General features: G+C 47.0%; 1 protein-coding gene across 4 annotated transcripts in view; it reads left to right on the top strand.

Moving 5' to 3' along the window:
• PGLYRP2 (peptidoglycan recognition protein 2) overlaps nucleotides 1-12,845 on the top strand; it is a 64,496-nt gene that overhangs the window by 33,891 nt on the left and 17,760 nt on the right. For all 4 annotated transcript variants that reach the window (XM_077470018.1, XM_077470017.1, XM_077470019.1 and 1 more), the window contains 2 exons: nucleotides 310-1,152; nucleotides 6,604-6,814. In XM_077470018.1, the coding sequence (XP_077326144.1) occupies nucleotides 310-1,152; nucleotides 6,604-6,814 (1,054 nt within the window). The remainder of the gene's footprint in view (nucleotides 1-309; nucleotides 1,153-6,603; nucleotides 6,815-12,845) is intronic.

The following is a 12,845-nucleotide window of genomic DNA, read 5'->3' as shown; positions in this document are numbered from 1 at the left end:
GGCATCACACGTCCCAGCATTGCACCAGTGTGCTGTCTATCAGAGGAGCCAGCCGGCCCTGATTTCTGCAGTGTCTGACAATCGGTTTCTCTAAGTACATAGGGGAATTTCTGTGTCGTTTATTTGCTGTGAATCACACTCTTCACCCTCCATAATCTGTTTCTTGTCTATCAGATACTATACATGTAACACTTTTAGTTATGCCCTGTATCTGTACATATGTGGTCAGTATGGCGTGATGTGTGGGTGATAAGTCTTTTTAAGTTGTTAGTTTGCTAATTTTTAACTGCTATGTTTCCTTTGTTCCAGCTATTATGAAGATGGAAACCTTCACTGATCTCATACAGGAGCTGGAGTCCAGTTTGCCAGAATGGCCTGCTAAGGCTGTTGCTGAGCTCCTGCTGTCTTCTAATAATAAGCAGTTCCAGTCCCATCAATATCTGTCTGATAGACAAGCTGCTCTTGCTCGCGCTTTGCTGATGGAAAAGGTGATACGTTTAGAGGGCATGCCTTGGCAGGAAAAAGGAGTTGTTTTGGCTCCTGATGGTAGCACAGTGGCTTTAAGGTCTCTTGTTGACACAGTGGTCTGTGGTTGGAAAGCTAACTGTGATGTGAAAAAATTGAAAGATTACACAAGGGATGAAGAACTCAGCAAGGATACAGGACCAAGCCAAGAGCCACACAGCAATACCACATGTCGAAATTCACTTCCAAGTGTGCTAGGATTACATTTTGCCAGTTTAAAAGATTCTTTGCAGGTGCCATTATATGTTCCTGATGGGTGCTGGGATTCTACCACCGATCCAAAAACCTTCCAGCTACATGGAGCCCCTTCTATAACTGATCTGACACTCGCCAACATCAATGGTGTATTGGATGGTGCCCTACTGAGAGAAATGATGATCATAAATGAAACCCAGAAGATGAGTGATCTACTTCATTCTTACTATGGGGGAATTCCAGCTAGGAGCCCGTACAGGAGGCAGAATTTCCAGGCTCTGCTGGAGAAGGGTGAATTAGGAGATGAGATAGGGAAAGCAATTGAATGTTACAGGAAACAATTTCCAAGTTCTGACCTTCCTAATATGACAGAGGAAGAGCTGAAAGAAACCACAGCTGCAGCAGCAAAGCAGTTTGAGCAGCAATATCTGGGTATAATATTATAGCTATTATGTGGATTTATATTTGTTACAGGTGTATAAAGCTCTATAAGGTCCCAAACACAAAAGCATTGTTTAATCACTCCAGTCCTGGAGCCATTTTTTTCATACGTTATAAAATGCACATTTTAGGCCTGACCAGTGAAAACCCTCATAATGTGTATATACACTGAACAAAATTATAAATGCAACACTTTTGTGTTTGCCCCTATTTATCATGAGCTGAACTCAAAGATCTGACTTTTTCTATGTACAAAAAAGGCCTATTTCTCTCAAATATTGTTCACAAATCTGTCTAAATCTGTGTTAGTGAGCACTTCTCCTTTACCGACATAATCCATCCACCTCACAGGTGTGTCATATCAAGATGCTGATTAGACGGCATGATTATTGCACAGGTGTGCCTTAAACTGGCCACAATAAAACGCCACTCTAAAATGTGCAGTTTTACTTTATTGGGGGGTTTGGGGTGTCCGAAAACCATTTAGTATCTGGTGTGACCACCACTTGCCTCAAGCAGTGCAGCACATCTGCTTCGCATAGAGTTGATCAGGTTGTTGATTGTGGCCTGTGAAATGTTGGTCCATTCCTCTTCAATGGCTATGCGAAGTTGCTGGATATTGGCAGGAACTGGAACACGCTGTCGTATACGCCGGTCCAGAGCATCCCAAACATGCTCAATGGGTGACATGTCCACTGACTATGCTGGCCATGCCAGAACTGGGATGTTTTCAGCTTTCAGGAATTGTGAACAGATCCTTGCAACATGGAGCCGTGCATTATCATGCTGCAACATGAGGTGATGGTCGTGGATGAATGGCACAATAATGGGCCTCAGGATCTCATAACGGTATCTCTGTGCATTCAAAATGCCACCAATTAAATCCACCTGTGTTCATTGTCCATAGCATACGCTTGCCCATACCATAACCCCGCCACCATGGTCTACTCGATCCACAACATTGACATCAGCAAACCGCTCACCCACTTGACGCCATACACGCTGTCTGCCATCTGCCCTGTACAGGGAAAACCGGGATTCATCCATGAAGAGAACACCTCTCCAAAGTGCCAGATGTCATAGAATGTGAGCATTTGCCCACTCAAGACGGTTATGATGACAAACTGCAGTCAGGTCACGACCCCGATGAGGATGACGAGCTTACAAATGAGCTTCCCAGAAACGGTTTCTGACAGTTTGTGCAGAAATTCTTTGGTTATGCAAACCGATTGTTGCAGCAGCTGTCCGGGTGGCTGGTCTCAGACGATCTTGGAGGTGAAGATGCTGGATGTGGAGGTCCTGGGCTGGTGTGGTTACACATCGTCTGCGGTTGTGAAGCTGGATGGATGTACTGCCAAATTCTCTGAAATGCCTTTTGAGATGGCTTTATGGACACCAGCTCTGGTGCAGTCAGCAGTCAGCATGCCAACTTGCAACATCTGTGACATTGTGCTGTGTGATAAAACTGCACATTTTACTACAGAGTGGCCTTTTATTGTGGCCAGCCTAAGGCACACTTGTGCAATAATCATGCTGTCTAATCAGCATCTTGATTTGCCACACCCGTGAGGTGGATGGATTACCTTGGCAAAGGAGAAGTGCTCACTAACACAGATTTAGACAGATTTGTGAACAATATTTGAGAGAAATAGGCCTTTTGTGTACATAGAAAAAGTTGTAGATCTTTGAGTTCAGCTTATGTTAAATAGGGGCAAACACAAAAGTATTGTGTTTATAATTTTGCTCAGTGTATATTCTGAAAGCAAAAATGTCATGTTATATAAGATTGACGCAATGGTTTATCAAATCCATATCTTTGGTAAATAAAGGCACACGTTTATTTTAGTGCACATAGACACTCTGGATTTGATTTACTAAAGGCAAATGGACTGTGCACTTTGCAAAGTGCAGTTGCACTCTGCGAGAGCAGTTCCTCCAGAGCTTAGTATATGGGCCATAGCTTTGCTAACTTCCATCATCCAATCATGTTCAAGTAAAAACTGTTTTTTATTTTTTATTTTGCTTGCACGTGATTGCTTATTCTTTGCGAAGTGAATCTTTACCTCATTTACTAAGCTCTGGAGCAACTGCACTTGCAAAGTGCAACTGAACTTTGCAAAGTGCACAGTCTGCTTGCCTTTAGTAAATTAACCCCAATATATTACCCAATTAAAGAAAAAAAAACATGAAGTTGTGCCAAATTAATAAATAGCTAGCATGTCAAGCCTTAAAATTGCATGTGCCAGTGATATGGCAACAATTTTCAGTATCAAAATAGTCCAAAGGCAATGCTTAAAAAGTCCCTACAGATAATCAGTTTAGCGTTAACCATAAAAAAATGGGCCTAGAATTATTGCTGTCACTCCAGCGTACACACATTTATATACCATGTTTAGGGCAATCATCATTTTCACAAGTAGGCACCCCAACACATGTGTTTTTGTATATATCTTAAGGGGTGTGGATTTTTTATTTATCACTTTAAATGTTTAAAACTTTTTTTTACATAACTAGCCCCCTATGTGATAGCATATAGGTTGTGGCTGGTTCTGTTTATCCAGAACCCTCCAGGCGCCTTTAAAACACCCCTGATGAATCCACTGCAGCTAATGGTTAAAGTAGAACTTCAAGTGATTGTAAGGGTTTTTTTTTGTTTTTTTAATAACAAACATATCATACTTACCTTCACTGTGCAGCTAGTTTTGCAGTGCACAGAGTGGCCCCGAACCTCGTCTTCTGGGGTCCCCCGGCGGCTCTCGCGGCTCCTCCCCACATCAGATAACCCCCTATGAGAAGCACTCTCCTGAGGGGGTTAGCTTGCGGGCGCTCTCCTGAGTCCAGCACTTGCGTCCATAGACACAAATGCCGGACTTGGCTCTGCCCCCGGCACCCGCGTCATTGGATTTTATTAACAGCAGCGGGAGCCAATGGCTGCACTGCTATCAATCTATCCAATAAGGATACGAGACACCGGCCGAAGCTGGTGTGCTCGTTCCCATCACGCAAATTTTGGGGCTCAGGTAAGTATAAGGGGGGCTCGGGGGCGCTTTGCATTAAAAGATATTTTTCAGCTTAATGCATAGAATGCATTAAGGTGAAAAACTCTGAGGGTTTACAACCCCTTTCAGTTGCAAATGTAAAAAAAAAAAAACTGAAAAGGTGAAACAAAAAAGCAGATTGTTCTACAACACTCTCCTAAACCACATCTGGACCGCCGCACGCCGATGTACGTCCCTACTTTGGGGTCGGATATTGTTGTTATGGCAGCAGCTATCTACCATAACCCCGGTATCCCCGTGTTCGGCCGGCGGTCCAGTACAAGATAAAAGTGGTCTCTGTGGCGGATTCGCCGCAAGATCACTTTTATCTATGGCGGGAGAGGGCCCCCCCGCCACGATCAGGTTCCCTCCGCTGCTTACTAAAGCTGTCGGCAGCAGTGGAGGCGATTGCGTCTGTCCCCTGGGCTGACATGGAGACGAGTGAGGGGAAGTTGGCCCCCAACTGTCTCCATGACACTGCAGGGCGGAAGATGACGTCATAACCTCACTATCGCCCATAGCTCTTAAAGGGGCATTTTATTTTTTACATTTTTATTGCATTTTAGTGTAAATATGAGATCTTTTTGACCCCAGATCTCATATTTAAGAGGTCCTGTCATGCTTTTTTTTCTATTACAAGGGATGTTTAATTCTTGCCCTAGACCTCTATAGCGCAAAACATGCAACTGGTAGAATTTTTTAAATGTTGCCTATGGAGATTTTTAAAGGTAAAAGTTTGTCGCCATTCCACGAGCTGGCGCAATTTTGAAGCGTGACATGTTGGGTATCAATTTACTCGGCGTAACATTATCTTTCACAATATGAAACAAAATTGGGCTAACTTTACTGTTGTTTTATTTTTTCATTAAAAAAAAATATTTTTTCAAAAATTTTCTAGCAAAAAAAGTTTTTTAACTTGTAAACACCACATCTAAAAACTCTTAAAGTGGTTAACCTGGAGCTGTCCCTGTGGTACTTCTTGTACTATTACTGTAGATGTACACAAGCTTTAGGCTAGATTCACACTGAGGAATGGCACGGCTCAAAACAGGAGTCCGGTGCGTTTCCATTCACCGTTTTAGGTCTGATTTCAGCCCGATTTTTTTTGGGCTGAATTCAGACTTGAAACGGACCAGAAAATTCACAGGACTCCTGTGCAATCCGCACCAGAGCCACTCCGGAGAGAGCCGGACACAATCTCCTGACATGCAGATTGGATACGGGGAAACCCGCATTCAATTCACACTGGTGTGAACCCAGCCTTAGAGTTGAACAGTGGCGGCTGGTGCTCCATTGTTTTTTTTGGGGGGGGTGGGGCAAACGAAACCCACCACCAGCCACCTCGGTCAGTTAAACCCCCCTGTCGCTCGCTTGTCCACCAACCCCGCACTTACCCCATCTAGGTCGCAGGCAGCTTCCGCTCCTTCCTGCCTCTCCTCCTCCTCGGTGGCTTCATCCTGCATCTCCTCCTCCTCGGCCGGCTTCACCCTGTGCTTCCTCCTCCTCGGACGGCCTATACGGTCGCTTCTCCTCTCGGTCAGTCGGGTCTTAAGACCCGCTTACTGATTAGCAGGGAGGAGAATCAGGAAGATAATAGTGAATATTAATTCACTATTGTCACACAACTGGATGAGCTCTAATCATATGCTTAAAGAAAAAAAAACCCCATTGAAATCCTTGCGTCCGGTGCCCTCCATGTAGATTAGGGGCCAGGCGCACAAGTAAGGGGATGGACGGGCCACCACTAGAGTTGAATGAGGGCCAGTGTGATTAAACCCACTTCCTCTGAGCCCAGAAAAGCCTGGGCCTCTGAGCCAGTATCATGGGCCCACCTCAACCTGAAACTGGACAGTAATTGAGAAGCAGCACAGTGATGAGCTATGTCTCTGTCACTCTGCTTTTGCCTTCTTATAACATGCTCCTTTTCAGTATGTTAACGTATTGGTTGCTTGTGCAGCTTCTCCCTCTCTCACTCTGAGCTCTGCTGGACATTTACAAATCCATTTATGATGTATTAACCTACACAAAGCTGCATTCATTTAAGTCTGTTATACCGGTCTGGAGTTTAATTCTATTTCTAATACTAATTTATCTTTAGTTACAGTTACTTCATTACCATAAACGAATACACAATAGTTTAGGATCGGCATGTTTAAAAAATGTAATTCTTTATTATATAGAATAAATGATTAAACAAATATTAAATTAATAATTAAGAAATAACTTGCCAGCAGAAAATACCTGATAACATCTTTTACTGGATTCTTTGTCTTCCTCCAGTGCAAACAGAGCCATCTTTTCGTCACAAAAGTTATACAAGATACAGTATATGAATATAGTCCATGAATTATTTAATCAGTAGATTTACCAGGTTGAATGAATGAATGATTTATTTCCTCCCCAGATTGTCCTGCAGTTATACCTCGCTGTCAGTGGGCGGCTAAGCCATATAAAGGGACCCCGACCCTGCTACGTTTACCTCTGCAGCACATCTACATCCATCACACCTATGAGCCATCCAGGCCATGCTTATCCTTCAAAGACTGTAGCGCAGACATGCGCAGTATGCAGAGGTTCCACCAGGAGGACCGTGGATGGGATGACATTGGCTACAGGTAAGGGTGGCATTTAACCAGAAGTCCCTTTAGGGGATTATTTGCACATAGGGAAAGAGAATTGCCAATTGAAGTCAGGAACATTAAATAAGTTAACAGCAATCATATACAAAATACATTTTAAAAAATCCCAAAAAGATATAAATGTGCCAAAAATGAACATACATTTTTTTTACTTTTTTGTTTAAATCACTCATCACCATGCCATTCATATCATGGCTTGCTGATAGAACTAGAGGACTCATTTGTGCATGTTTGTATGGTTTATGAGCAAAACAATGTTGAATTTGCAGTACTCATGGCACCAAGTTATGTGTCATTCTCACACAAGGACAAATTAAAGAGGAAGTAAACCCTGATGGGTTTACTTCCTCTTTGTCTCCCTGCAAAGGTGTAGCACTAACCTCTGAAGGAGCTGCTGGTTAGATTTGGGCTTACCGTTACCTTCTGTTTTCCTTGTTGCACGTCTAGGTGTGTCTCGTGGTAAATGGCCCAGTAACTTGAGAGACCGAAAACAGATCCACTTGAATGGATTTTATTTGCAAACTTAAATAATGAACAGTCTCTTAAATTGGGATCAGAGGGTTGGAAAGGAAATTCAGGTACTCTTATGCCGCATACACATGATCAGACTATCCGCCCGTGTGTGGGCTCCGGCTGACTTTTTTTTCCCCAAAAGTCCGGCGGACTTAGAAAGTAGTTTTGACTAAACAATTGTCCGGCGGACAATCCGGCCGCCTGTGCGCTAGTCCGCCGGACTTTTGAAATGAACTGACTTTCCTGCACACAGAGAAAAGTCCGTTCATTTTGAACGTAGCTCCAGGTAGACGGGACTAGCAGGGGAGGTCAATGTCGCCGCCTCCATGGGCGAGATTGACACGTCGCTGGCCCTGTCACCTGGTATGGGCGTAAAAGGGGAAGCCCTACGCCAAAAAAACAGCGTGGGGGTCCCCCCCAAAGTCCATATCAGACCCTTATCCGAGCACGCAACCCAGCCGGTCAGGAAAGGGGGTGGGAACGAGCGAGCGCCCCCCCCCTGAGCCATACCAGGCCGCGTGCCCTCAACATGGGGGGGTGCTTTGGGAAGGTAGTACCCTGCGGCCCCCCACCCCAAAGCACCTTGTCCCCATGTTGATGAGGACAAGGGCCTCTTCCCGACAACCCAGGCTGTTGGTTGTCGGGGTCTGCAGGCGGGGGGCACATCGGAATCCGGGAGCCCCCTTAATAAGGGGGCCCCCAGATACCGGTGGACATGATGTGCGGCGACTTATATAGGGACAATGGGTGGAGTCAGCGGGTGATGTCCCTGCCCCTTATGATGTCACAGTCCCAGAGGATGCTGGGGCTGTGACATCATAAGGAGCGGGGACATCACCCGGTGACCCCGCCCATTGTCCCTATATAAGTCGCCGCACACCGTGTCCCTGTCATTGCGGCCAGAGAGAGTGTTGAGTCAACATCTCAAGGAAGAAGAAGAAGAAGAGAAGGCGGCGGCGACAGAAGACCAGGCCATCGCCAGTAAAAGAGCTGGAAGAAGGAGCGGAGGCCCGGCAAGAAGAACCGAAGAGGGGGACAAGACCCCCAAAGTCGGAAGAAGAGGCGGCGGCGACAGAAGACCGGGCCACCGCTAGTAAAAGAGCTAAAGGAAGAAAGCAGAGGCCCGGCAAGAAGAACCGAAGAGGGGGGCAAGACCCCCGAAGAGGGGGACAAGACCCCTGAAGTCGGAAGAACACCCACGGGGGGCGACGAAGAAGAAAGATGGGCTCCTCCGCTAGTAAAAGAGCTAGCAAAAGATAGCGGAGGAGTCCAGCGGGAAGACCCCCCAAGACGGAAGAAGACCCCGGAGCTGTGCAATAAATTATTTTGAAACCTTGTGTTGTGTTTTATTTACATTTTTTTTCACCAGGTGAATGGGTAGGGGTAAATTGTACCCCAATACTCATTCACATAGGGTGGGGGGCTCCCGGATTCTGATGAGCCCCCCGCCCGCAGACCCCGACAACCAATGGCCAGGGTTGTCGGGAAGAGGCCCTTGTCCTCATCAACATGTGGACAAGGTGCTTTGGGGTGGGGGGACCGCACGGCCCCCCTTCCCCAAAGCACCCCCCCATGTTGAGGGCACGCAGTCTGGTATGGCTCAGGAGGGGGGGGCTCTCGCTTGTCCCCACCCCCTTTCCTGACTGGCCGGGCTGCATGCTCGGATAAGGGTCTGATATGGACTTGGGGGGGACCCCCACTCCGTTTTTTCAGCGTAGGGCTTCCCCTTTAAGTCCATACCAGGTGAGGGGGCCAGCGACGTGCCAATCTCACCCATGGAGGCGGCGACATTTACCTCCTGCTCTAGTCCCGTCTACCTGGTGCCTCGTTCATAATGAACGGACTTTCCTCCGTGTGTGGGAAAGTCCGTTCATTTCAAAAGTACGGCGGACTCCTGCCATAGTACGGCGGACCTAGTCCACGGGAAAAGTTTGGCTGTGTGTGGGCAGGTCCGCTCGTTCGAAAAGTCCGGCGGACTTTCCGGCGGTTTGTCCGCCAGACTAAGTCCGCTGGATAGTCTGATCGTGTGTACGCGGCATTAGTGTCAAAGTCAAAATGTTGAAGAACTTGCTTACTTTGACTAGATCCAGAGACTAACCATTCGCAACTGGATGATCACTCAGGTTGGACAGTCCCTCTCTCACAAGTCCTAGCAGCCAACAAGGTGCTTACTCAGGAACAAGTCTCTGCCACAGACGTTGTAGAACATACACGATAATGTCTCTGCCACAGACGTTGTTGTAGAACATGTAGGGAAACTAAGCTTGATAACACTCGTAGGATACCTGGATCTTTCAGCCAGCTTGGCAATATCCACACGACCAGATTCTCTCGGGTACCTCAGCCCTTCCAGGCTCTTACTAAGAAACCAACCCATACGTGGTCTTCTGAAGAGTCCTCCCCTGGAATGCTTGAAGTCACTGAGTCTCTCCCAAACCAAAGACGGCACCCAACCACCTCAGAATCCTTCTTTAGTTTCCCTACCTCGGGCTAGCCAACCCAGAGACATCAAAATTGGTGGATCCGCACCCCAGCGCATAGCCTTCCTGGCGGCTGGTCAGGAGGACCAGGACCATGAAGTCAGTACCTCATTCTGGACCGAAACCCCGAACCACGTGACGTCCACATCTAAAATACCCTCTCCCAGAAAGCACAGTGAGAACGCCACTCACACGGGGCGGGCTCCGAGAGAGAGTAACTTAAGCACCTAACCAGACCATAGTTCCATGCCTGCCAGAAGAGACAGTGCTCCCTGTGGCCAGGCTGAACATCTCACAGTCCAGTCAGACTGATGCTGAAATCTAAATTTAGACAATTATACCCAAACCAAACTGCAGTTCAGGTATAATTTCAGGAGCCGCTGCTACAAAGGTAAAACATAATGGGCTACTATGCATCGCTGTCCCCTGTAGCACAAAGCGTCCATCTTCTTCCGGGTATCGCTGCTCTGGCAATGTGAGCGGCCAGAGCAGCGATGACGTCACTCCCGTGCATGCACACCAAAGCCACCACTAATGGCATAACGCTGTGAGCAGCGACATGCTCAGTGTGCCTGCGCGCCGCTGTCTATGGCTCATGCGCCATAGACAGCGGTGCCTGTCTTTTTGCAAATATCTCCTAAACCAGGTAGGTTTAGGAGATATTTCATGGACCTACAAGTAAGCCTTAATCTAGGCTTGCCTGTAGGTCAAAGTGGTCTGTAAGGATTTACAGCCACTTTAAAAGAAGTTACAGTGTAACTAAACTCAGGACCCTGCAAACACTGTCTGGGCTCCCACAGTGCAGAGAACATGGAAATGCAATAGTTTTAGTAAGTACAAATGCTATATACCTTTTCTCATTAGCAGTATATAGCAGTCTTGTGACTTCTATCTGTGTCTGGTTAAAGTTTGTAGGAGGTGTTTTCATTCTGCTCTGACTGTCCTATAAGGCTAATTCACCCTGGGGTGATCCCATGCACTCTCCAAAGAAAAAAAAAATCTCTAACAATACACACCAAACTGAGCATGTACAACTTGTCCATAGCCTCTGTTCAGGAGATGGTTTAGAGTAGGGTGACCAGATGTCCGGGGACAGTCCCCAGATTGAGGACACTGTCCCCGGAGCCTGTCTGTCCCCAGTTTTGTCCCCGGATTCAAGGACGATCCTGGGCAAGTACACCGCGAGCTGGTGCGGGGGAGGGGGGGCGCCCAGGGCCAGCCCTATCATGGGTCCCACTAGGGTGTCTCGCACAGGGAGGGGGCGAGCGCCACCGGATTATACAGAGTGGGGATCTCCCGCTTACTCAGCTATCGGGGGGAGTCCTACCTCCTGGGCCAGCTCCTATGATAGGCAGCACACTGGTGATGTCTATCATATGAGGTGGGACTTCGTCTGAGGACACCGGCCGCATGGGGTAAACAGGAGGTCCCTGCTCTGTATAATCCGTCTCCTCTCCTTGCTCGCTATGCACTGATCACAGGTAAGGCTGGGCTGCTGGGCACTGAACAAGGTGTGCTTTAAAATGCATGGTTTTCCCTTTTATGAACAAGAATATAATGACACTATGGGGTTGGGCTGGTATAATAATTCTATGGGGCTGGTATGAAATGATTTTCAGAAATAAAGTATATATCATACAATTATTCTATAAACACATACCACATACACTGCATATATCATTTGAGGAGAATATGCTAATAGTTTACCATTTGCCAATTAAAAAAAAATAAAAAATGTCCCCGGATTTAATTTAAAAAATCTGGTCATCTTAGTTTAGAGATAGTGGAAGAAGGGGAAGAACAGAGAAGACAGAATCAAACAGCCTTTTTACACAATGCAGCGGATTAACCCCTTAGGTTCAGCAGACTTCTCACAGAGGCAAGACCTGTCTCCAGCAGTGGCGGCTGGTGGTATATTTTTTGGGGGGGTGGCAAACAATGCCCCCCTCTTAATCTGTGGGTTGCCAGCCCCAGCCCCATACTTACCCCATTTGTGGCAGCGCTTCCCTGTGGCTGACGGGCGGCTTCTTCCCGTGCATCTCCTCCCTCTTCCACCTAGGCCAATAGGATCACTTCTGCTTTTGGCCAATTGGGAAATGGGTCTCAGGATCCAACGCCCTGATTGGTCGGGAGGAGAATTGGTGTGAATATAGCGAATATTAGTTTGCTATCATCTCACAACTGGATGGGCTCACTGTGCCCAGAGCCCATCCTTTTTTTAAGCTTATTAGGGCTTCTGGCTTTAATCATGTGCTTTAAAAAAACAACCATTGGAATCCATGTCTCCGGCACCCTACATGTAGATTGGGGGCTGGACGCATTGATAAGGGGGCGGCACCCCTGCGCCTTGCATTACAGGCCATTACTGATCTCCAGCAAAATATAGGCCCCTCTCCTTGAAAAGGCCACCCTAGGCTTTGAGGAGCCTGGAAACACCATCTCATTTCCTTTTGCTCCTTTGGGCACCTTCACATGATATTTTGCTGCATGCAAGGCTATTCCAGAACTCTCAGTAGTCACCCCGCTGCCACTGATTTGCAGCTAAATGTCAGACATTTGTCACCTTCATACCTTGTTTCCTCTAATGCCGCGTACACATGATCGGACTATTCGGCGGACTTTCAAGCGAACGGACTTGGCCACACACGATCACTCCAAAAGTCCAGGGGATTCTAACGTGATGACTTAGAATAAGGAAGTTCATAGCCAGTAGCCAATAGCTGGCCTAGCGTCAGTTTTAGTCCGCCGGACTAGCACACAGATAAACGGATTATCCGCTAAAAGCCGAGTCCGGCGGACAATTTTGAAGCAAGTCTTATTTCTAAGTCCCCCGGACTTTTGTGTCTGCCCACACACAATCGAATTTTCTGGAGGACTCTGGTCTACCTGACTAAGTCCGCCGGATAGTCCGATCTTCTTCCTTCTGAATTGCCCAAGGGAGTCGCTTCTTCTGTCTACCCCCTGGTGCTGCATGCTTGTTCCTGGTCAGTGACTCAGACACAGCCAAGCAGGGA

This window comes from Lithobates pipiens, unplaced genomic scaffold (genome assembly GCF_037356315.1).
Source record: "Lithobates pipiens isolate NorthernLeopardFrog02 unplaced genomic scaffold, aLitPip1_a1.2 Scaffold_8, whole genome shotgun sequence".
In the NCBI taxonomy this organism is placed as follows: domain Eukaryota; kingdom Metazoa; phylum Chordata; class Amphibia; order Anura; family Ranidae; genus Lithobates; species Lithobates pipiens.
The sequence above is the reverse complement of the archived record's forward strand: the minus strand, read 5'-3'. Positions and strand labels throughout refer to the sequence as shown.